This window comes from Pinus tabuliformis, chromosome X (genome assembly GCF_031772625.1).
Source record: "Pinus tabuliformis cultivar Carrire ecotype Pingquan chromosome X, CPIR1, whole genome shotgun sequence".
NCBI classification, from domain to species: domain Eukaryota; kingdom Viridiplantae; phylum Streptophyta; class Pinopsida; order Pinales; family Pinaceae; genus Pinus; species Pinus tabuliformis.
Window position 1 is genome coordinate 1558490233 of NC_142308.1, and position 27122 is coordinate 1558517354.

At 37.7% G+C, this 27122-nt stretch overlaps 1 protein-coding gene across 1 annotated transcript; it reads right to left on the reverse strand.

Annotated features, from left to right (window-relative positions):
* Positions 1-396: 396 nt before the first annotated feature.
* Positions 397-27122, reverse strand: LOC149145983 (ras-related protein RIC1-like). The gene is made up of 8 exons (XM_089448765.1): positions 26803-27122; positions 26155-26227; positions 25880-25927; positions 25699-25746; positions 25372-25443; positions 22757-22912; positions 1699-1802; positions 397-877 (listed from the first exon to the last, which is right to left on the reverse strand). Exons 1-8 carry the CDS (start codon positions 26814-26816, stop codon positions 784-786), a joined length of 609 nt encoding a protein of 202 aa, XP_089304891.1. The 5' UTR covers positions 26817-27122; the 3' UTR covers positions 397-783.

Sequence of the window (27122 nt, forward strand, 5' to 3'; positions counted from 1 at the left end):
AAATTTCTTAATTCTAAGAATTATAGTTTTTATGAATATCATGTGACTAAGGGATCTACTAGGAGCCTCTCAAACGGCGCAGATCATGCCATATTTACCATTCTCAAAATACTGAATCATGGGTAACTAGACCCAACACCCTGTAACTTTGTGGCCTAAATGTTGACATGTTTTTAGAAAGGCACCGAGGTAATGGAAAAAGTTACCAAAATATTTCAACCAAAAGCACCAATAAGGAGCATATTCGTAAGTAATCAAACTCCATTCCTAACAGGGAAAGCAATGGTCATGGAATACAAAAACATTTCGTGGGAAATTAATACCATAAAATCTCATCCTCTAGTACCATAAATTCTCTGCTGCAAGACCAACAAAACTGAACTTATTGTTGCAATGTAAAAAATAATGAATAGCTCTATTTCAGAAAAAAATAATATTCAGCAGGCACTAAACAATAAGAACTAAAATTTGGTAAGAGCACTGGTAAAGTAATGAAGAGGTAATATTTCACATCCCTCTAGCAAATACCAGGATCAAACTGCTATATCCTTGGAGAACATATGAAATGTTTTGTCACACTGGGCAAAGTACAACAGTAAATTGCTATACAGATTATTTAAAAAGTAGAAACCCGTTAAACAAGGTCCAAACTGCAACAGATAGTTCAAGATCTCCATAAATTCTGGACCTCGTAGGAGCCATTGCAAGGTGCCCATCAATTGAATCCAAGATGTAACTATATAACAAACTTCAGCAACCATGATGTAACTAGAAGTGAATTATCTACGAACAGCAACCACTTTTGGGGACAACAGGCTGTCCTTTCATTTGTACTGTGGCTGGTCTTGTGCTATTCATCGCAGGTTGGCTTGCCATCCTGCAATCAAAAATTGGTTGTTATCTTTAAAAATTGATTGTTATCTTTGATATCACTGTTTGAATTCTCCAAAACAAAAACATGAAAAATTAGCTGTAAAAGCAACCCATATTCAACAACTTAAATCCATTTGCTGTTAGCAGAACTGTACAAACTATGAAACTAACATTTACCTCTTTGTAAGCAAGATGATGCCTATGACCATGAGTAAAAGCAAGAACAAGAATGACCAAATATGTAGTATAGTTCATTATCTCAACTGAGGTGGAACATGATCAAAGATGATGCATACTCCAAATTTGTTGTGAAACACAAAAGAATGTCAAAGCACAACATCTGTACAAAGCTTCGCAGGAAGACTCTCCCAATCAAAGATAATAAGTGTCTTTTGAATCTTTTAGATTCTAGAGAAGGTTGACAAACATACTAGGAAATAACAGGAACCTAACGCTATCAATATTTGATGAAAATGGTATCTTAGCACTTTGTTATTCATGTTTCAGGGTTGTACTTGAATTGTTGAATATGTTTTGGTGTACCTTGTAGACAAAAACTACATGATCTGACAAGCTTTTCATCAACATTTCTTTTAAAAAATAAAAATTATTAGCAATGGCTATAGCAGAAGATAATCTTTCATCATTTCCTAGACAGCCAACACATTTCTAAAATTCCCTTTACCATTTATCTGTCAAAGACAATTTCTGTATTTTACTTTGATGGGCAATTCCTTACATAAAAACAAGTAAACTCGTCATTCAATTAGACCAAAAGAAACAAAAAAAAATAAAAATAAAGGCTTGTAGTAAAGAAAAACATACCTGTTTTTAATCTCAGCAGCCATAGTCAAGAATGCATCCTCAACATTTATTGCATTCTTAGCACTTGTCTCTAGAAATGGAATCCCAATTTCATCTGCAAATGCCTGGGAGTAGAATACAAATGACTTATATTCAAAAAGTTCAGGGTATATAAAAAAGAGGATAGCTCAGACAGACTGGTACTGAATGTGAATGCTACAACTTTATTAAAATAAAAATTATGCAAAAACTACAACCAGTCCAAGCATCGACCAAACCACAAAAAAATAATACAGGGCAATCATAGAAAGCATTCAACATCCAGCAGAAAAAATCTTTAAATATTTCCACATAATCCACAGAACTGTTTGAAATTCACTCTTATGAGTAAGCCTTTGATACTTTTCTAAACACACACGGCTGTGTCTAAGACACTTGAAAAATCACATATTAAAATGACTGGGACTTTCTCTGCTTTAACAATTTTATAGAACTGTGAATCAAAGCCACAATAAAGTGGTGAATCCTTGGATATGTATCAGACCCTTTACGAACCTAATCCCAGAATTAATAAAACATAAATCTATATGTGATTCAATCCAGCGCTATCTGGAACAGATTACATGTCATATCATGTATATGCATTGCTGCATAGAAAGCATTTGATAGGGAAATAGTAAGATATTAGGCAAGTATATCGTCTATCTATGAGACCATTATTTTAACAGTCATTATACAAATTCAGAGGTAATAATATTCAAAACGACAGTGTCGAAATTTGATAACTAAAAAGTTTTCTGCAATCCCAACCTTGTTTTAATTTCACCTTATCATTCTCATTCAGTTAAATGCCCTTTCCCACAAACATACATTCAACATATAGAATTCTGGAAATGAAATTTCCAAATTAAAACACATGGGACTGTCAACACATGCTGAAAATAAATACGGACATAAACAAACCAGCAACACACATAAAAATACACAGATTTTTTGTCAACTTAGACCCAGGCAAAATCTCTTCAATCTTCTCCGGGGAAAACCCTTTAGAGAGCTCTTCAAATTTATTTATCTTTCAAGTTCAAGAAAAATACATTTGTAAACAAAACAAAACAGCAAAATACAACTTATCTCTTTGTAACGAATAAAATATATAAATAATATAAATATAATGTAAAAGATAATAATCATAAATAATAGTTAGTTAAGCTAGTAATTAGGTTGAAGAGGCATGTCTAATAGGACATGACTCTTCATGAAGAGACACTTGCTTGGTATATAAGCAAGCCTCTCATTCTCATTTGTAAATTATTCATTCTATTCTTATTCATTTTAATATAATATTTATATCCTCAATGGATATCTATATATTCCATGTTTTCTAGAGTAATTAATTTTTAGAAGGAACTTTGTTCGCTTCATTTGGTATCGGAGCCACGTTTGGCTGATCACCAGGCCTTTGGCTATCAACTTCTCATCAACCTTGTTGCTGTCATAATTGAAGCGTTTCGCCACACATTGGGAGATTCTCCATTTTTTAGGTCTTTGGCCATTTGCTACTATTTAAAATAAAAATAATAAAGAATAAAGAAGAAGGGTATATGAAAAAAAAGAGGAAAGGAAATAATATATTCTGAACAAACAAAAAAAAAGTGAAAATATATAAGCAAGCCTCTCATTCTCATTTGTAAATTATTCATTCTATTCTTATTCATTTTAATATAATATTTATTTCCTCAATGGATATCTATATATTCCATGTTTTCTAGAGTAATTAATTTTTAGAAGGAACTCTGTTTGCTTCATTTGGTATCGGAGCCACATTTGGCTGATCACCAGGCCTTTGGCTATCAACTTCTCATCAACCTTGTTGCTGTCATAATTGAAGCGTTTCACCACACATTGGGAGATTCTCCATTTTTTAGGTCTTTGGCCATTTGCTACTATTTAAAATAAAAATAAAAATAATAAAGAATAAAGAAGAAGGGTATATGAAAAAAAAAAGGAAAGGAAATAATATATTCTGAACAAACAAAAAAAAAGTGAAAAAAAAAAAAAAAATATATATATATATATAAGGGTTTTACATTATTGATAAAAAGTGCATAATAAAGATAAGCAGTAATCTTTTCAAGTATATTTAAAACTTTTTACGTGGAGAAGCCTGTGGTTTTAGAAACCAATGGTAATTGCCTGTGGTTTTAGAAACCAATGGTAAGTTTTACATTTTATGTGGAGAACATTAACCGAGGTTTTAGAAACAGCCCATGGTAATTGCCCATGGTAATTGCCCATGGTATTTTAGAAACCACTGGTAATTGCCCGTGGTTTTAGAAACTAGTAGTAAGTTTTACATAGTTTTATTTTACGTGGAGAACATTAACCGAGGTTTTAGAAACAGCCCATGGTAATTGCCCATGGTATTTTAGAAACCAGTAGTAAGTTTTACATTTTACATGGAGAACATTACCCAAGGTTTTAGAAACAACCCATGGTAATTGCCCATGGTATTTTAAAAGTAAAAGATATTTTGATAACATTGGAGAAAAAAAGTGTGATGTAAATAATTTTAATCGTCAAATCTAAAGATTGTGACCATACCAAGAGTCATGTCTCATCCAAATTTTCTGAGAAAAAAAATATTATTATAATTATAAAAAGGGATACTATAGAAGCCTTATATAGTTACATATAAAAGGAAAAGTGGGTTTCAAAAAAGTATATATAAATTTTATACAATTATAATTTTATAATATATATAAATTAAAATTGTATATATTAAAAAAAAAAATATTATTATATAAAAAAATTATTAAAAGACTGAACAAAAGAAGAAGAAGAGAATATTTGAAATATATATATATATATATATATATATTAGATTTTTAAAAGAGAGAAGTAAATTTAAAAAATAAAAATATAAATAAATAAATAAAAAATATAAATATAAATAAATATGGAATCCCTGAGTTGGGAACAAAAAAAATCAATCGCAAGAGATATAGAACAATTAATTACAAGAATGGAGCGACAGGCTGAGGAGAGAAAGAGAATGAATTCCTTCATCGATTCTCTATATCCATCATCACTTCCACAGAATGACGTTATCTAGTGTACCGAGAAAGTGCAACTAAAAGATCAAGAGAATGACAAAATAGCCAAAATTCAACAAAGCAAGGAAGTGTTAGATTGCGAACATAAAAATCTTGTGGATATACATTACAAAGAAATAATGTTAAAGGATGAAGAAATTTCTCGTCTCAAGGACCACGTCGAAAAATTACTTGCACAAGTAAAGAAGACTAAAGTATCAAAGAAAGAACTCAAGCAGCATTTATCAGAACAAGAAGAGGAAAATTTGCATTTAAAAAACCTTAATAAAAATTTATTAGAACAAATCAGAAATCTAAAAGATGAAAAACTTAAAATTCAAAACACTGAAAATAAGGTTGATGAATCGAAAACCAATGAACTTTTACGTTTGAGAAACCATAATCAAAGTCTGCTCAATCAAACTAAGAAACTTGAGGATAAGAAAGCATTAAAAGATAAGTTGGAACAAGTCACTCAAGTAGAAGTATCAGAATCTCCAGTCGCAACCGTTCAAATTGAAAATAAGGGAACGAATACCGATCCCGTGAATATGATAGCTCAAGAAGACAAGTCAGTTGAAGAAACGACACATGTAGATGTTGCAGTTCATATAATAGACATCCCAAGTGAATGTTCCATAACCAATTCAACAACATCTTCGCCAGAAGAAAATCTAAAAACTTTATATCGACATCCGAATCATGAGAGTAGACAACTCAACCATGCTACATATCGGGACCATTCAAACCAGAAACAACAAATTGATGTTTCAGAGAATAATGACGTAAAATCAATCCAGTCTTATGCTAACAAGTCGTTACAAAATTCCAGTGATCGGAGTATTATACGAAGATTAATTTGGGATGGTCTGATCCCTTCTCAGTGCGACAATTCTGTTTGTCTCTAAGAAGATCATATCAGCTTGTATCGACGAAGATGACTGTTCCAAGATAGAAAGACACTTGAAGCCGAAAAAGAGATCAAGCCTTTTGTCATCAACAAGCTTTGAGGACAACGCTTTTTGAGGAAGGAGGCAATGTAACGAATAAAATATATAAATGGTATAAATATAATGTAAAAGATAATAATCATAAATAATAATCTATATATTCCATGTTTTCTGGAGTAATTAGTTTTTAGCAGGAACTTTGTTCGCTTCACTCTTCAACCCAAAACTCCTTGAAAATGTTGCCCACTTTGCCTCGATTTTTGTGCCTACTTGAAGCTGAAAATATGTACTATATGGATATACACTGTACTGTACGGATTCCGTACAACCTATACAGATTTTTCAAAAAAAACTCAAAAACTTCTCTCGAATGGCGTGCAACTGACAACATTAAATGATGCTCATACTGTGCCTTCTGTTGTCTTCTATGCCTTGATTTCCATGCCCAACTTTGCCTAGATTTCACTCCTTCAGCTTGCTGCAACAAATTTCTCTTTCATAAACTTTTCTCCAGCTCTCAACCTCCTTTCTCCAATCTGCTCATGAAGAATGAATGCAGTCTCTCTTTTCTTTTCTTTTCTCCTTTTTGTTTCCCTAAATGACTTTTTAGCAACCATAAGATCTAATGGATCAAATTCATTTAGATTAAGGGATGAGAATAAATGTGCATTTAATTCTCACTTTCTATTTTTTAACTCACCCATTAAATAAAGTACCCACATTGTACTTTATGTCTAAAGTCACTTTTCACTTTATAATTTAACATTGACTTTACCACTTATAAAGTCACTTTCACTTTATAAAGTCACACTTAGGAAAAGAATTATTTTGGACACTTTTCCCTAGGTAGAGACTAACCCATAGGAAACCACTTGTCCAAGGTACATTAAAAATCAACACTCCCTCTTACCGAGGAAAGTGTTTCTCACCACACACATCTTGTCCCTGAAATGGACATGCTAACGTCTTGGCAAGGACTTCGTAAGAACATCGGCCACCTGCTCATCTGTTGATATATACTCCAGCTTCATTGCCCCCTTCTGAACATAGTCCCTGATGAAATGATATCTGATGTTAATGTGTTTTGACCTGTCATGAAACACTAGATTCTCCGTGAGTTTAATGCAACTTTGATTATCACACTGAATAACCGTCGGTCTCAACTTCTAATCAAATAGGCCATACAACAACTTGCGAAGCCAAATGGCCTCACAACTAGCCTGGCTAGCAGCCATATACTCAGCCTCAAAAGAGCTCAAAGCAACTGACTTTTTCTTTCGACTGAACCATGACACAACTGTCGAACCCAATCTGAAGCAACACCCTAAAGTGCTTTTCCTGTCAGAAGCACACCCTGCCCAATCTGAATTTGTGTAACCTGCCAACCTCACTCCATCTCCCCGCCTATAGTCCAGACCATAATCAATAGTCCCCTGCACGTAGTGAAGAATGTGCTTTGCAGCTACCCAATGCACCCTCCTAGGCTCAACCATGAACTGGCTAAGTGTGTTCACTGCAAAGCATATATCTGGCCTAGTGTTGACCAAATACATCAAGGACCCAATAAGCTACCTATACAATGTGGGATCCACCAAACTAGAATCTAAAGCATGAAGCTTCTTCCAGTTGGTGATCACTGGTGTAGACATTGGTCTACAGTCTGCCAGGTGAAATCTGCTCAACACATCCACAACATATTGCCCCTGCCCCAAAAAGATATGCCCCTCCTCCTGCCACACCTCAAGCCCCAAAAAGTAATGCATTAGCCCAATGTCCATCTCGAACTCCATAGAAAGATCCTCGTTGCAACCACTAATCAGTCTATCTGCCCTAGTAATGAACAAGTCATCAAAATACAACACAAGAATGAGCGGATCATCCCCTACAACAATGTAGTATAGGTTCGGATCTGCATCACTCTTCATGAAACCCATCTGCTGCAAGTAAGCATCAATCCTCGAATACCAAGCTCTTGAAGCTTTCTTAAGTCCGTAGAGTACTTGCCTCAACCGGCATACATGGGTCTCCCAAGTACCTCAAAGCCTTGTGGCTGCTCAACATACACCTCCTCCTCTATAAATCCATTCAAAAATGTGGTCTTCACATCCATCTGATGGATCTGCCAACCCATTTCTGCAGCAATAGAAATAAGGGACCGGATAGAAGTGTACCGAGCTATGGGAGCGAAGGTCTCATCATAGTCAACTCCCTCTATCTGTGAGAACCCTCTAGCCATAAACCTTGCCTTGAACTTCTCAATGTTGCCATTCACAGCATGCTTGATCTTGTAGAGCCACCTGGAAGTCACAACTGACTTGCCCTCAAGCCTAAGCACCACTTCCCAGACATTGTTCTTAATGATAGAGGCATACTCCTCCACCATAGCCTCTCTCCATACCTCTTGGCTGGCAGCCTCCTCATAGCTAGTAGGCTCAGAGTCAACAATGTTGGTAACCTTGGCTACATAACTGCAAAACTGCTCAGGTGGCACACTCTCCCTGTTCACCCTCTTCGAAGGACCAACGGACTCCGCTTCCTTCAAGGTGTCTTGAAGTCACTTGGGCCTCCTCTTCCCTGAAGAAGCTTCCCCGTAGGGAACCTCATCCTCTGCCTCCCAGTCTGGTTAACCTGAAGGTTTGCCAATTGACCCTGGTGTTCCTGTACTAGCACCTGTCCTCGAAGGACCTGTACCGGCACCTATGCCTCTGTCAGCTGAAGTGCCATGTGAACTTTGTACCAGTGGACTCCCTAAAGAAGTGCTCAGTGAACTCGCCACTAGTGCCCCAAATCTCACTAACACTGGAGTACCTCCTATACCAGTCGATCTATAACCCTGAGGTCCTGCTCCCTGTACCTGACCTCCCTGCTGAGGAGAAGTCTGTGACTCTCTCTCATCATACTCCCGTGATCTCCAATAGGCCCTCTACTCCTCGAACTTTACATCCCTCCTAATCACTGCTCTCCGTTTAGAAGGAATGAAGATCTGATAGGCCTTCGAACTCTCGTTGTAACCCATAAAGATACCCTTCTCTGTCATGGGTTCCAGCTTCATCCTCTGCTCCTTGGGGATATAAGAATATGTGAGACATCCAAAGATACGAAGATGTCCCACATGAGGCTTCTCTCCAGTGAAAGCCTCCTCCGGAGTCATATTCCCTAATACTCTGTGAGGACTCCTGTTCTGAAGATAAACAACAGTATTGCAGGCCTCAACCCACAAAAACAAAGGCAACCCCTGATCATGAATCATTGCTCTAGCAGCCCCAACAATAGCTCTGTTCTTCCTTTCAGACACCCCATTCTGCTGGGGATTGTAAGGAACTGTGAACTCTCTCTTAATGCCCTCCTATGCACAGAAGTCAAAAAACCCACCATCGGTGTACTCACCACCATTGTCTGACCTCAAGACCCGAATCTTCCTACCTATCTGCTTTTCCACAAGAGCTTTGAACTCTTTAAAGCGACTGAAGACCTCACCCTTGGTCTTCAGGAAATATATCCAAGTCCTCCTAGAGTAGTCATCAATGAATATAACATAATACTCATAACCACCCAAAGACACATGAGACATACGACCACTAACATTAGTATGAATCAAGTCTAGTATACCTGTAGATCTGTTGTCTCTAGCTGGGAATGGTAACTTGGTGTACTTGTCCAAAGCACACCCTTTGCAAACCTCATAATGCTCGACACTAAAATCAGGAACTCCAGTAGTGATCTCCCTCAGTACTCTCAAAGCTCCATGATGAATATGCACCATCCTCCGGTGCCATAACTCGCACAAGTCTCAACTGCTGGTGGTACTAGTGTGAGTGCTACCAAATGTGCTACTCACCAATGCTCCTACCGACTGAAAACTGAACCTGCATAGTTTCCCAGAGCGGACTCCAATCACTTTGGCCGAAGAGATGGAAGCTCCCCTGGGATGCATCAATACCTGCCCTCCTAAGAAAGTGACGTCAAACCCCTTCTCCTCCATAGAAAACACTGAAATCAAGTTCTTCATCCCTAAAACATACAAAAATCCATGACCTTCAAAGGAGGCAAAGACTCCCTCTCAAAGGTCACAGTCCCCACACCAACAACTCTCACAGTGCGGTCATCTCCTAATACAATCTCAATATCAAGTTCCCTCTCTGCATGCTCTGAAAAGAACTCTTGTGCACCTGTCATATGGCGGGAAGCCCCACTGTCTATGAACCACACATCGGATGACGTACTCCTACTAGATGTAGAAGTAATAATGCAAAGTCCTTGTCAAATTGTGAAGCAAACAGTTCCACCTCTATTGAAGCTGCAGTAACCTTCTTCCCCTTGTTCTTCCTCTGAGGACATGTAGCAGCATAGTGTCACATTCTAACATGCCCAACATTTGACTTTGGACATATCTGTATCTTTATTCTTCTTCTTCTCCTTTCCCTTAGCCCCATCTGATGAGGCCCCTTTCTTGGCCTTCCCTTTGTTCTTTCCCCTGGCTATCAAGGCTACATCTTCCTCATCTGCTATCTTCACCCCACCACTGCCCAGTCATTTGTATCTCATGCTACACACAATCATCCTAGAATCTGTCCCAATTGGGAATATTCTCCCTAGAGGTAACAACATCTCCAAAGACCTCCCAAGACTTAGGAAGTCCAGCTACAGCTATCTGACTAACTCTGTGGGTGCAACTGCCTCACCAATAGCAGTGAAATCATCACGTACCTGTTTGACCCCACCAAGATAATGAACTACACTTTCAGCCTTTGTCATCTTGATGTTCTTCAATTGTTCTTTGAGCACCATCTTCCTGCTCTCATTGGTACTCTGATAGAGAGTGGTTAGAGTTGTCCACATCTTATATGCATATGTGTTTCCTCTCACTTGAGGAACCACATGATCCTTCAGACTATCCATCAAAATCCTTTTTGCCTTATTTTTTTGTGAATTCAGCAAGTTCCTCTGCAGCAGTAGGAGGTACAACCACTTGCCGCACTATGTCCCAAACTGTTGCCCCCTCGAACACTATTTAAATTTTGTCCTTCCAAACGGCTTAGTTGGACATCCCATCCAGTCTGTCCTCTATCCTTGAGAACATGGCCATGACTGTTGTCCAAAATTTACAAAACCAAGAAAATGGAGAAATGAACTTTCCAACACACCTTGTTGTCCCAAAAGTTCAGTCTGTGTGAAATTTCATCTTGTTGTCAACCACTTGCCACACTATGTCCCAAACTGTTGCCCCCTCGAACACTATTTAAATTTTGTCCTTCCAAACAGCTTAGTTGGATATCCCATCCAGTCTGTCCTCTATCCTTGAGAACATGGCCATGACTGTTGTCCAAAATTTACAAAACCAAGAAAATAGAGAAATGAACTTTCCAACACACCTTGTTGTCCCAAAAGTTCAGTCCGTGTGAAATTTCATCTTGCTGTCCCAAAATATCAGTTTGTTGTCCAAACTGAGTTTGTTGTCCAAAAATCCAGTTTGTTGTCCAAAGCACTTTTTGCTGCCCCAAACTATTGTCTATTGTTCAAATAGCAATTTTCAGCCAGTAGCTCTGATACCATGTTGAAATTTGATGACTAAAAAGTTTCCTGCAATCCCAACCCGGTTTCAATTTCACCTTATCACTCTCATTCAGTTAAATGCCCTTTCCCATAAACATACATTTAACATATAGAATTCTGGAAATGAAATTTTCAGATTAAAACACATGGCACTGTCAACACATGCTGAAAATAAATATGGACATAAATAGACCAGCGACACTCATTAGAGAGCTCTTCAAATTTATTTATCTTTCAAGTTCAGGAAAAATACATTTGCAAACAAAACAAAACAACAAAATACAACTTATCTCTTCAGCGCAAAACTCCTTGAAAACCATGCCCAATTTGCCTCGATTTCCATGCCCACTTGACGCTGAAAATATGTACTGTACAGATACATATTGTGTTGTACGAATTCCGTATGGACTATACGGATGTCCATACCGCACTGTATGGACTGTACTGATTATTTAAAAAAAAAACTCAAAAACTTCTCTCAAACGGCGTGCAACTCACAGCATTAAATGTTGTTTGTACTATACCTTCTGTTGTCTTCTATGCCTTGATTTCCATGCCCAACTTTGTCCAGAAATCACTCCTTCAACTTGCTGCAACAAATTTCTCCTTCAGAACTTTTCTCCAGCTCTCAACCTCCTTTCTCCAATCTATTCATGAAGAATTAATGCAGTCTCTCTTTTCTTTTCCTCCTTTTGTTTCCCTAAATGACTTTCGGGCAACCCTAAGATCTAATGGCTCAAATTCATTTAGATCAAGGGATGAGAATAAATGTGCATTTAATTCTCACTTTCTATTTTTTAACTCACCCATTAAATAAAGTACCCACATTGTACTTTATTTGTCACACTTAAGAAAAAGAATTATTTTGGACATTTTCCCTAGGTAGAGACTAACCCATGGGAAACCACTTGTCCAAGGTACATTAAAAATCAAACAGTAACTACATCCAGGGCCATGCAGAAAAATCGACTTTTGTAGCTTTAGTAAGATTTTTTTGACAACTCTTGTTCTCCATGGAATCTAATTTATAGTTAGCATCATACTTTAAGACAAATACTTTGCACGTGTATAATATCTAATTTGATATGTTGCACATTTGGCCATATTGTATCCAAAACTTTTGTCTTTTAGATGGCATATCCGTATCCACCATCACCTCCATCTCAGTGTCCATAATACATGCTCATAAATTAGATTCCCTTCGAGACAATGTTTCCATCCGCACTAAAAGCACATTTCCTATCAATACCTGAGGGTTTAAATGTTTAAATGCCAGTAAAAACCTGGAAACCAATGTCTATGACACATGGCTGATGAATCTTAATCAGTTATCTGAAAGCCAATATTTCTATTTGTTGGAATCGTGACAACAACTAAAAAGAAAATTTATTTCAAGTAAATATTTGGTGGTTTGCATAATAGTGGTGGTTTATGTAACAGAGGCAGTCATGTTACGCATGTAACAGTGCGATGTTAAAGATACATCTTTGTAGCCCGAGAGGTGTATGTTAGTGTTGTTGTAAGCCTGATCTGAGAAGATTGTAATCTTCTTTCTTGAGCAATAAGAATACCCATACCTTGCCCTGGGGATATTCCTTCACATGCTGTCAGGGTTTTACCATGTAAATCTTTGTCTTGTCTGAATGCTTCCTTGTTATCTTTTTTGTTTCTTCTCTACATCTAGATTTTAGTGTGGGCTCACAAATACCAACACTGTTAACCAGTACTTTTATCAATGGAATGCTTGTTGAACTGTAAGATGATGAAGGATATATTCAAGTCCTCTGAAAACTAATATATCTGAAATTCTGAATCCCCTGATGAAGAGATCAAAAATCCTTAGCAAGTCAAACCAAATACAAAAAGTTGGAAATGGTGGGCCTTTGCCTATAAAATTACATTGCAGCAATTTGATGAAATTAGTCTCTCAGGTCCCTGCCTTTTTTACTATGCTAACTACATACCAGAAACCCAGACCTATTATATAGCTGTACAGAATTTACTTCTGTCCTTACAAAATACATTAGACCCTCGGTTCTGCCACAACACAGAATCTGTCACTAATGTCAGATATATAAACCAAAAAACAACCAAATGGAGACATGATAAACACCATTATTAAGGTGCCAATCATGTCCCAGGTGATGCTGCCATTTGTACTGTTTGTGGGGCTGCGAGTGATGCTGCCATTGGTTCTCAATTGTCCCAGGGCAGCGCTTCATTCATTCAACGCAGTGTACTTCAATGTCTCGGGTGATATCTATTGCCACCACTGTTGCCAGATTCTGAAAATCTCCTTTCACTGTTTTTTGCCTTCATAAGCTCCTCAGACTCTCCCAACAGCTAGATTCCTGTTAGATTATGGTAAAATTGCTGATACACAGGTTCTTTTCAGAGCCAAAAATTGAAATAAACTCCATTAAAGCAATGGAAAGCAGCATAAAGAAAAACGAAGTTCCACTAATGGAAGAGGTTATTCACTTTTCCCTGAAGTGCACATCGGAATATAAGGTTTCCTAAGCGATGCTTGACCTTCCTTATATTTCTTATTATATTTAACACACACAATTTGTTAAAGGAAAATGCACATACTTGAGTAACCACTACACCCAATACCCATCTTAATGGTCACAACGTCCAACACAGCACTGATCCCACCTAAAGACTATACAAAAATAGCATGTTGAGTCATCCTCCAGCCGATTTGCTGAACTGAGAGAAGTTTGTACTTTACATGTGTACCCTGCAACCATGCACTATACATGATTTCCTGCATGTGCCATGTAACTGTCCTCATCACCATTCATCTGTACCCAACCTGTACATGATACCCTTCATGTGCCATATGCATGTCCACAGCAGCCTGCACATCTATTAATATATCCTGCACCAACAACGGTTCCCTGTACCAGCGTCTTTAAGGATTGACTTAAGCACTTCAGCATTTCGAAAGAATTATTTGGTAAAAAGCCAGTGAGAAACGTGAACAATTCTTCACCACCACGATTGACACAGTGTCACCACAGACAAAGGAAATGGAGCACAGGTTCAAATAGGTTGTAGAGGCCATCAATTGAATGTCACAACAGCACATGAAAGTTCATGCAATCACAAGCCAAGAAAACCTCTATATGCAGAATTCTCAAGAAGCCAGCACACAGCCAAGTAGCATTGCAATGCATTTTTGAAGACTCAAGCTAAAGCATAAAAGTTCAAGCTCCTCCAATATTTCCTCAATTCAATTGGGTTTCTTAGATTTGTTTGCTAGAAATCAATGAAATTGTGCATTTAAAAAGAAGCACTCCTACAAAGGGAACATAAGCCAAAGAGATTGTGTTGGCATATGTACCTAGACTAGGGCTACGAGCTTCCAGGTCTTAATCTGAAGCTCAAGAAAAGCCCACGAAAAAACAGAATAATTAAGTAATCAACTGCAGCTGAGAATTTCAGGTCTCCATCAGGACAAGTTAGACAGGGATTGAGATGCCAATATCTCAGCATGTGAGCACCACCTCACACAACAAGAAGAGTATGAGACAGATCACACACCTCCAAAAGAGTGTTACCAAAGATATGCAGGATCTCAAACTTGGTTTACTTCAATGTTTTGACCAGCCATTGATGGGCTAGAACCGTACAAGAATAGCTCATTAAAACACATCCCTTCCTCTATTTTCCAGCATGCAACACTTTTACGAAGTACAGAAAGCAACTGGTTTTTAATAAAACAGCTAACAAAGCCAGGACAAAATAAAAATGCACAGAAAATTTCAAATCAGACGCTCATACCAAAAAGATTGAGACATTATCAAAGAATCCTTACAAAACCCAGATCTGCTTTCATACCATGTCAGACAAAGGAAAAAAAACAGCACCACGCAAGTCATAGAATAAAGCAGAAGGAAAAATAATGGCATTAATGGAGAAAGTGATTCACTTTTACCCAAAGGGTATATTAGAATTTAAGGCTCGATAAGTGATTCAAAGTTCAGACCTCCTTATGTTTTTTATTCTATTTGACATATCACACACATCAGAATTTGATTACTCCTAAATGTTTGCTCAGTAAATCATTATTTGCTTTAGATATAGAAACACTAAAACTAAGACTAGCATCTCTGCTTCAATTACAGGCTAACCCTTCTAACCAGTACAAAAATAGGACCATTAGGAAGCATAGAAATATCTTTCCCCTGGCTAAAGGAGTTAGTCTGGAATCAAATGAGACGTAAGTCAATTTTCATGTTCCTATGTAGAATCCAAATAATGACTTATATTAGCAATTTATGAAAGAAATCAAAAGTCCAATAAGTCTATTTTTATGTTCCTATGTGCAAAACAAATAATGATTTACATAAGCAATTTATGGAAAAGATCAGAAGTCCAATAATCAGCAATTTTAACTGGAATGTTGTGTAAATCCAGAGGTTCAGCAAAACTGTAAAAGGAAAAGATGGTGGAAGCAAATCTTCATTCCAATAACATTAATGAAAGAGATCATGGGTTTTGGTGGGACATGGAATCCAAAGTTTTTCGTAACAATGGGCATAAATTTTGAAAGCACTTAAAGCAATGCAGTACAACTCAGGTTATAGGAACAAATATGGTTACCATACAGATAATAGTTCCTGTTGTCAAAGGAGCATGGGACCTGAGGGTCCCTAATTTTCAGACTTCACAATATTATTTTCATAGGCAAAGGCCCACTATCATAGAAATTCCCCTTTCTTGCAACCAAAAAATCTCAAATATTTTTAAAACTCAAGGGCATCCATCATTATTTTGGTTTTCCGAGTACTCCCATTTTCCCATATTCCCCTGTAACTCACAAGTGTGGTATAGCTTAGACAATGGGACACCCCATATAGAGGTGCATAAGAAATCCAATTTTTGTACCAATTTGCCTCCATACTAGCTGTCAGAATACATCCTATAAATTATTTTGACTTTGTTTATACTGTACATATATGGGTGTCAGAAAGTTGTCCTACAAGGGATGATTCAGCCAATGACAAATCTTGCATGCATCATAACAGATCACAGACTGGCAATAATACTAACATGTGAGTCTGCAACTTAAAGAATTCTACACGTTATTTCTTGTTCACAAGACACATTGTACAGTTCCAAAAACTAATTAATAAAAAAACATTTAACGTATTGTACAGTTTTCTTAGGGAACCATCCCACTTGGAGATATATTGCGTTACCTCAACTAGTTGCGTGCAAGAGACAAAACCAGAAGATTTGGTTAGCAGCAACTATGATCAAAGTAATATCTCTTCCATGCCACTAGTTCAAATCCAACGGATTCACATGTGCAGATTTAAAGGAACCCACAATAGGCCAGGTGGAATATAAAAACAGTGCATCCTTCAAACACTTTCAAGCTAGGCTCTTTCCCATTTGTTTTCGCCACACTCACCCTGATAGCTTTTCTCAAACACCTTCTAATGCTCCAATTTCATAAGCAAACTGTTTGAACAATTTTCCACTTCCTCAGGCAAAGTGATAAATATGTAAGTGTTTGCTTTTCCCTTCAATAAATCGACTGGAAGTATATTATCTTATCTCCACAATATTTATTTCATGTTGCTTAATACATAACCTATAGAAATTCCTTGTAGGTTCAAACTGCAGATTATAATATGCTAAAACAATAGACTTGAATCTACTCTACTCATCGGTGGAAACAATTAAACGATCACGAAATCACGAAGCATACAAGAGAAAGAATTCAATCAACACATAACACAATGATTTTCTAGGGAAAGCCACAACCAAAAACCCCTGCTATCTGTATATTGCATTAATTAGAAAACATGAGAAGATTACAATGCTTTACTCAAGCCCGAGCAACCTCTGCACTATCTCTATCTATCTCACTACCAACATGTGCACAAGCTTCTCTTGGCACACCTTTCTCTCACAAGCTCCATGCACAAACTTATGCTTCCTATTGCTTGGTCTCACCAACTCATGCTCACCAAAATAATGATTAAACTTGTGCCTTCATTCCTCCTTTTAAAGGAAATTCAAATGGCTAAAATTAGTGAGTTTTCTAATTAAGGAATGATTTATTTTAGGCCTTCTTCTGATTGCATGCACCATCTGTTTAATTTAGATGATTTTACAACTGATAGTACACTATCCCTGAACTCCAATCTCAACTGGGTCTTTCTCTAATCTGACATGCATGAGTTAATTATGAGTGAATCTTCAGTTTACTGGTTGAGCAGTGTTGGTTACACCCCACAACTACAGGCTGCAGCCCACTACTAGATCTCCCACTAAATCTTCCATCAGTTGGAACTAGTTTAATTGAATTTAACTCAGTTAAGCTGAATTAAATAATTACAACTCAAAAGAACTCAAACTAGTCCCCCAAAATTTATGAACCACTCTACATGACTCTAGATAGACTCCCAACTCAAATTTACTGAGCCAACTAAGTCAAATTAACTTAGTTAAGTATTACAAGTTGCTACGAGAACTAATTGGAAGATGAACAACTGACCAAACTATTGAAAACAGAAGAAGAGCGATGGCGATTAGGGTTTCGGTGGAGGGCTACATTGGGAACGAGAATGGATAGCAAAAAAGTCTGTACGTTTGGCGGCCGGTGGCAGGGACCAACCAACGCATAGGCCGTACCTGGCAACCTAACCTGGCAACCTAACATTTCACCTGGGGAACGGAGCCGCTTGGAAACAGAGTAAGGTAGACAGGCGATTTCAAAGGAGGGTTTTATAGCATTATTTGTTTGTGTTACTAGTGTTTACCCTCACCTACACGTGCCCGTCTCAGAAGCTTAACAACGGGAGGTTTTACGGGTGTTTGCTCACCCTTCAGGCAGAGACAATAGAAATGGTCAACCCTTGGGACTGTGTCGACCTAGAGTCCGAACCGAAAGATATTCTATCAATTTGGGGTTTGGAGCCTACTCAACAAAACCTAGCCAAGGTGATTCGTCCAAGTAGATCTACGGCTGGTAAATTGGGAGGTGCGTTGATAGATTGGAGCTCGGAAGGCAGATTAGGGTTTCTGGAAGCAGGAATTCCCTGTGTTTCAAAGGGGCTGGGGGTCTGACATTAGTTTCTTGGAGAGTCAGGCAACAGCAGCGTCATCCATGGTTCAGACTACAGGGGAGTCGACGAAGAATCGAGTAAGCTCAAAAATCCTCTCGTGTTTTGTTGTATCGGGAATTTTTTCGGGAGGGTTGGAGGACATTGTCATTAGCAATGGTGTTCGGGGAGACGAGGACCTGAAATCATGCTTGGTTACGGACTTGGTGCAAAATGAAGTCGATGGGGGGAAAAAAGGTTGAACAGATCTAATGCATGTAAGAATACGCTGAGCTAGAAGGCTAGTGAGGCGATTAATCTCTGTGAAATCTTCAAGCCGGAAGCGGAGACAGGAGAGGTCTCTCTCCAAGAGATTCAGGTACAAACTAAAGGGGTAGGAGCAGATTCAACTTAAACCAGGGGGCAAAAAAGAGTGGTCGGTTCCTCTTCTGGAACATTGATATATGAAGATGAAGGGTTCCAAAGTTTCGGAACCCAGGAGGTGGAGGAGCAGCTCCAAACTTCAGACCCATGGGAGGCGGGGCAGCATATAGCTCCTGGGGTTTTTACCAGTTGGAAATGAGTAGCAAAGGAGAGGTTAGGGCTTCTCTCTAAGGGATCGATGAGCAAGAGGGGCAATCATTTTCAGGAGCAGCCTGAAAGGACCGGAACAACGGTGCGAAGATGAAGAAAGGAAAAATTATAAAGATGAAGATGGCAAGCCCGAATTTAGTTCTTGGGGTCGATATCCAGATTGATAAGGCCATGGAAGCCTCATAATTAACATTGCTTGGAAGAGCAAAAGGTAAACAATATTCAGCAAATTACATATCAGAATGGATAGCCAAGGCATGGAGCGAGGCACCAAATCATCAAGTCGAAGTGACCACTTTGGCTAGGGGTTGGTTTATGGTCAAATTTTGTACGTTGGAATGGGTTATGAAGCAAAACTGGTGTTTTGGGAGAGCGCCAATTCTTTTCAAGAGGTGGACACCTTTGTTTGATGCACAGAGAGAAAAGGTTGCAGAGGTACCAGTATGGGTTCGACTACCGGCCCTCCCCCCGTAGCTCTAGACAAAGGATGTTTTCAGAGCAATAGGTAACACTTGGGGTTTTCTACTAGAGGCAGATATGTCGTTCATGGAAATAAGAAATAGGAGTTTGGCTCACGTTTTGGTAAGATTAGACCCAAGGGAGGGTTTGGCAGAGAAAATTCATCTTCAACTTCAAGATTACTCTTACTCTCAGCTCATTGATTATGAGCAGTTACCTTTCCGATGCCATAGATGTCATAAGTATGGACATTTAGCACAGGATTGTCCCCTGGGATTCAGAAGGAGAAGACATAGAAGCAATCTAGGGTCAGAGGATCGGCCTCAAGTTGAAGTGGAGGAAATGGTACAGACAGAGGAATTGAGGAACCAACAGGACAGTGAGCAAGTGTCGATGGAAATTCAGGACGACCAAAGTGTGCAGTCAGAGATAGAGGTCTTGCTAGAGCAGGATCATCACTAGGATATTCATTGGGAGGCTCAGGAGGAGGTGGTTACAATCGACCCTACTCCCCAATCGGCGGGTACTTGTTCTCTCCCCCTCTCCTCTTTAAATGAATCTCTTCAATCTTTGCTCAATATGATCCCTAGGCCTCCCTCCAGGCCCGACATGTCGATAGATCCGGTTATCGACTCTGTGCCTTTAGCGCTGGACAGTATAATAACCTCTATCCCAGCACTTAAAATAGCCAAATCTCCTTCTCATGGCCCTGTGTGTTTTTCTCCCCCTGTGGACCCTACTGATAAATCTCACCACTTGGACTCCTCTCTGCTTCTCCAATTGTGGCTGCTCCACAACTTTCTGACGTTGCTTCTGAAACTACATGTTGAGAAGTAATTCATGCTCCCTCTCAACCACCAAATATCTAGTCTCTGCCTTGCTCCTCAAGGCTTTGCATGCATTAGCTAAATCTGATCTACTCATATTGTTGTTGCTACGGCTATGTCGCTGCTTCTGCATTGTTGCTATAACTACTGCAATCAGGAGTCTAATCTCCCCAGATCTTGAAGTACTAGCTTCCATAGGGTTGCTCCCTTTGAAACTAGACTCCCTCTGAGTCTTGATCTCCCTGTGGGAAATCTCTCTACTCCTCATTTTGCCAATATCAATGATCAAAACTCCTTTTTGTGTCACTAAACATTGGCTCATTGATTTGCCCACTAGCAACCTTCTTGCTCCATTAAGAAGTTTGCACATAGGGTCTTTTGGATCTGCCCTAAACTAGAGCTCCATCAATCTGCAAGGACAACTTTGAATTCTTCTCTTCTATTGTGATTTCAGCTTCGATACCATGTAGAAATTTCTACAAATCTAGCTCTAATACCATGTAGAAATTTCTACAAATCTAGCTCTGATACCATGTAGAAATTTCTACAAATATAGCTCTAATACCATGTAGAAATTCCTTGTATATTCAAACTGCAGATTGTAATATGCTAAAACAATAGACTTGAATCTACTCTACTCGTCAGCAAAAACAAATAAACGATCGCGAAATCACAAAGCATACGAGAAAGAATTCAATCAACACAAAACAAAATGATTTTTTGAGGAAAGCCACAGCGAAAAACCCCTGCTATCTGTATATTGCATTAATCAAAAAACATGAGAAGATTACAATGCTTTACTCAAGCCCGAGAAACCTCTGCACTATCTCTATCTATCTCACTACCAGCATGTGCACAAGCTTCTCTTGGCATACCTTCCCCTCACAAGCTCCACGCACAAACTTGTGCTTCCTATTGCTTGGTATCACCAACTCGTGCTCACCAAAACAATGATTAAACTTGTGCCTTCATTCCTCCTTTTAAAGGCAATTCGAATGGCTAAAATTAGTGAGTTTTCTAATTAAGGAATGATTTATTTTAGGCTTTCTTATTGCATGCACCATCTATTTAATTTAGATGATTTTACAACTGATAGTACATTGTCTTTGAACTCCAATCTCAACTGGGTCTTTCTCTGATCTGACATGCATGAGTTAATTATGAGTGAATCTTCAGTTTACTAGTTGAGCAGTGCTAGTTACACCCCACTACTGCAGGTTATACCCCACTACTGGATCTCCCACTAATTCCTCCATTAGTTGAAACAAGTTTAACTGAATTTAACTCAGTTAACCTGAATTAAATAATTACAACTAAAAAGAACTCAACCTGGGCCCCTAAAATTTAGGAACCACTCTACATGACTCAGATAGACTCCCAACTCGAATTAACCGAGCCAACTAAGTCAAATTAACTTAGTTACTATCACAAGTTGCTATGAGAATCAGAATTACAATTTAATTCAAGGACAAATTAAATTAAGATTTTCTTCTTAATGCTATTTGCTGAATATAAACCCTGCAAATGGTGACAATATTTGAAGACAAACTCTGAGTTGGTATTTGTCCTTCAACTCCAAAAAATAATCCAATATTCAATCTTTATTTACTGTTGCTGAATATAAAACTCGTTTATAGTTTCTCCGTAGCGGATACTAGAGCCTAACAAATTTTACAATATCTTAAAGAAAAAGCCTGGTCATGAACTACATTGAAAATCAATATCATGGTTTTCACTATGCCATAAAAAATGCGTTGTTCTATCCCACATCCACAAGAGTATGCTTCCAATTTTATTAAAGAAAAAACCACCAAATACAGACCATTTTATGAAAACATTTAATGACTGTTGAAACAGAGAAAATAGGAGCTCCAGTCAGTAACTTTTGTGGTTATAATCGAAAACTAATAAAATTATCTTTAAATTTACATGAATCTTGAATAATTCTTTATTTACATTTTGACATCCACATGATGATCAATAATTATCAATTCTTCTTGCAATTCCATAGCTGTTTTATGTTGTTTTCACACAGCTCTGTTATATATTCATTTCCATGCAAAACATGGTACGATTTTTACTACATCTCTAAATGCACCTACATAAGTAAGATAACCTAGATCATCTCCCAAAGCCCTAATCAGTCAAATAACCTAGTAAATCTGCATTTACATAATATCAGTGTGCAAGTACAATATGTGTGCATGTGTGGTGATAATTCGCAGGTCTTCATAGAGGCAGCATCTCCATCACATTTACCCAATTAATGGAGATCTGTCATTAGCACTTCATGAGGCTCTAGAACTAAGAAGAATTCTGATTTCCATTAAGCCAATCAAAAGGGTTATATGAACAGGAAATCTCAGCTAATTCTACACAACTGAATTTTAGCTAGAAAGAAAATTAACATAAACTAGGCAACCAAGAACATAATCTAAGCCTCACCAATGTTACTCAGGACCACACCAAAAAGACCATTAACAGAAAAATAAATTCCAAACGTATTACTTGATAGAAGATGAGTTAACATATGAAATTACCTTGGCTGTCTGATAATCAACTACTTTCTTAGCAGTCAAATCATTCTTGTTACCAACAAGCAACTTATTCACATTTTCACTTGCATAGCGATCAATCTCATTCAACCATTGCTTGACATTGTTGAAACTCTCCTGGTCAGTAACATCATATACCACCTGCCAGAACAAAGAGATAAACATCTAATTATGGAAAATTTTAGTTTCAGCGTAATATGAAAATTCAGTAAATCTAATAGCTTGTTTTAAGTAATTGCTAGTACAAAATAATACTCTGACAAATGAAAATCAGCAAACTCCAGTAAAAATTTAAACAAAGAATATTCATCATATAAAAAGATAAGCTATTTGGTCTCTGCCAGGTTCATGTTCATCACCGGCATGGTAACTTGTGTTTTGTCAAGGTAAGAATTTTAGTTTGTGCCAGTGTAGCTTCTTAGGTCCTTTAGGTTCTGGCTTTCAATTTGGTAAACAGTACTTCTAGCCCCTGATCTGGATTGTGGCAACAGCCCATCTGCTCTCATCTTTTTGGTAACATGCCCTATACTGTGTATCTTTTTCTTTAAATAGAATTTTGAAAAAGATATTATAATGTCCAGCAACTATTCTATGAACACTAGGAATGTTAAAAAATGAGGAGTTGATAATATCGAAAGACATCAGCTACCAAATAGAATCTGAAAAAGTGGACCTCAAAAAAAAAGTACCATTAATACCAATTCTCCCAAACCCTACAGAATATTCTTCATACTACCATTTCTGAGCTCCAACCAATCCCATCTTTCTTCTCAACATTATGACAATATTACAACATACATAAATTATCCAACACCTTGATTGTGAGAAAAACTCAATTGAATGGAAAAAGTTCTGAAGCTTATTGCACCATTATTAACCCAAGGAAGGTGTGCTTCTTGTCTTTCCCCAAGCATAATGCTGGAAATATCCATTCCATAAGTTTTAAGTCGTTAATAGCATATGTAAAAAGCCACACTGATCCCCCTTTTTTTAGTGAGTTCGCATTTACTGTGACTTCTGTTGAGTGATTCAAATATTGCATTTCTAGCTGGTAAAAATATTTGATTAGTTATGGACTTGAATGTAACGTGATGGCTCTCAACCTCTCTTAACGTTACCTTTCAGCTCCTGTGTTCTAAATGATGTTCGATAAATCCTCGAAAGATATCATTCTGGGCTTAGAGTGGAGGTTGTTATTTTGTCATCGCTTTATTCATACTTTTTAAAACTCTTAGAAATATGCTATCGCCCCTCATGTTCCTTGTTTAGAAATTAGAACAGTCAATCCAGGAACTACACAACCTGATGCATTGCTTTTGTCAGTAAAGCATGGTAAAAATTCCTCCCAATAGTCCCAACATGACGACTTCCGTATATGGTAATGCATTCTACTAAAATGGAATCTTCAATGCATCAATCAACGGTCATATCATGTGATTAGCAATAATTCTAAAAGGACAGGCGCAGCCTGACCACCCAGTGAAGTCAGTTTTCACTGTCATTCAATTCCACAACAATTATTATTTGCCTCATCTTCATATTCTAAAACACATGTTTGACACACTCTACATCCAACTCCTGTTATGCATCATAATCAATTTTTGTGTGATTTTTTGAAAGCTTAATTTCTAATTCATACCGTTCGATGATGTTAGCATACAGACGGCAAGTACACAAGGAATCCATTGACAACAAATATCAATAGACTGTGCATTCAAGATCTATCTTAACTCCAGATCTATCAAGCACCAAGACAGATCAAATTCCTATAGGTCAAGTTTCACCTTTTTCAGAGTGCAAAACTTAAGGAAAGGTTTGCACCTCAATGGATTTATCATTTAATCCCTGTCAGCCCTTAATAGATCCTGAGTTAAGATGGATCTAGGCTGTTTTTAAGTTTACATGTTGAGTTTGAGCAAATTATAGATAGATGTATACAAATTTGGTTTTTCGGCTGACATGCAATCTCTTTTTAGTTATTGTTGTCTTTTAATTTCTTTTATTATCATATCCATTTTCGTTATGTTATGCTACAACATCTCCCCCATAAGCGGTAAAGCACCTCTCAGCACAACAAGGACATCAACCTTCATATTCTAGTCACATTTCTTGAATAAGTACTGCTAAGGTATGCTAATTCCATTACTAAAAAAAATGCACATGCAGGGTAGCCCAAAGCTTCTTTAGAGTTAAAGCTAAACTACAAATTGTTAATATGGGAGCTCACATGCAGAGGAACTGGACAGGAACAGAAATTTCCACCACGCACACCATAAAAAATTCCCACATAATGACTGCTACAGGTCTCAAAAGATTTTGTTTGACTAAAATAAACGACACAATCACCGGATAGACATTCATCATAGAGAGAATAAATCTATGAATCAGCTCTACCGCCAAATTTGATGGATGTCTGCAAGAGAACCCCCATCTTTCCCAAACTGACACAGTTGCAAATCCAAGCTAGCATAATAAGAAACTGAAGTTAACAGGGATGGATCAGTTTCCGTTACATGTAGATGACCCAAATGAAGTAAAACGCATGCATTCTATGACATCACATAAATCAGCGATACGATTGGAAATCTAGCTGTACTTACAATAATACCATGAGCACCACGATAGTAGCTACTTGTTATTGTTCTGAACCGCTCTTGTCCCGCGGTGTCCCACTGTAATCGAACAGCTTAGTCAAGAGATATGCTATAAATGTCTTTATTACCATAAGCAGCACAATAAGCACAAACAGTTTTACTGCAAAATCCCGAATGACTTCAATGTAACAATCTACTTCCTGTTTTAAATATATTTAAATTTTAGAGGAAAACAGCAAAAAGGGAATACATGCATTGCACCAAAAAATAAATAATAGATAACATGCAATAGCAAGACTACACAATCCAAAATTCATGGCATTGCATGCTCACAATTTGAAGTTTTATTGTCTTCCCATCCAATTCCACTGTACGAATTTTCTGTACAAAACACAATTGATAATAAATAAGATCTGCACAACACCAAATTTATACATCTGGAAAAGCCACAGTATTAAAACATTTACAATCAAAATGAAACTTTTAAAATAAATCAGCAACTAAGATCACTTACAAAATCAACACCAATTGTACTGATATAGCTCTCCAGATATGAATCATCCTACAGTCAATTTGTACTAATAATTAGTATGACTGGCTTGAGCTGTAACTACCTTAATACGACAGTTTTGATCCCCGCGTAAATAAACTACATAATGGAATCGCTGCAGAGAGGGATCTTTCCATTTATGTAAACAAAATTCCTTCCATGCAACATGGCAAAAACTGTGCCAATTCAAAACCTAGCATTCAAAGGCAACAAAGAAAGGGAAGGTAGTTGAACATTACCGCAAACCTCAGAAGAAGACAGGATTTTCCAACACCAGAATCACCAATTAGCAAAAGCTTAAATAAGTAGTCACTGCAAAGAATAGGTACGTCAAAGTTAGGACAATTTGTAAGTATAACTTCATTTCAGAACTGGTTGTTCCCGGTACATGTGCTATGCCTCTAGTAAAACATTTGATCAGCCTAACGCCAATGCATTGACAAAGCATGATCTTCCAACAAACTTAGACATCCTTATCAAAGTGCCTTGCATTTCCAGTTAATATTTAAATTAGCAAGCAATGTCTTATTGGCATGCTTTATTGCCTCCGCCAATATTTCCTCCAAAAGGAAATCGACTCGCCACCATGTGGATCTTGAACCCTCAAACGGCAAAAAAATATTTAAAGAAAGTTAGATCGCAGTAATTTTCAAAGATCCCTTTAGGAACTAGGGCGAATAAAGCATAAGATTGACGCTATAGCTCAAATTCGTTGTATATGCAGAAAAATAAATACCAGATACCGTAAATTCCAATGAATCATATGCTTTAAATGCAACCAATGGCATAAAATCCAGGTGCATATACACAGAAAATATATTTAACTACTTCAAATTCCAATACAAATAGCTCGCTAGAAACGTAAATTTTAAGTTTCTGATACTTACTATTCAGGATTCATGGTGGAAATTTGAAATCCTCCGAAAAGGTCACCGAAAAGATAAAAATCGGCCCGCAGATCCACTAATTTCTGAGAACTTTAAGCCGCAGAAGTCCAAATGGCCCTCAATTGCAGGGCTAGAGGGCTTCGAACGGTAGATCTCGACTCGATTCTGAGTGATTTCGATCAGCAATTGATAGAATGCTGGGGAGCCAACTGATTTGCAAGAGATTGAATCTTTCCGCCTGCGCGAATTTGAAGAAATAAGGTGCCCAGGGCGATGGCCACGTGGCATCCACCGTCGTCTTCCGGTTGGACGAACAAGGA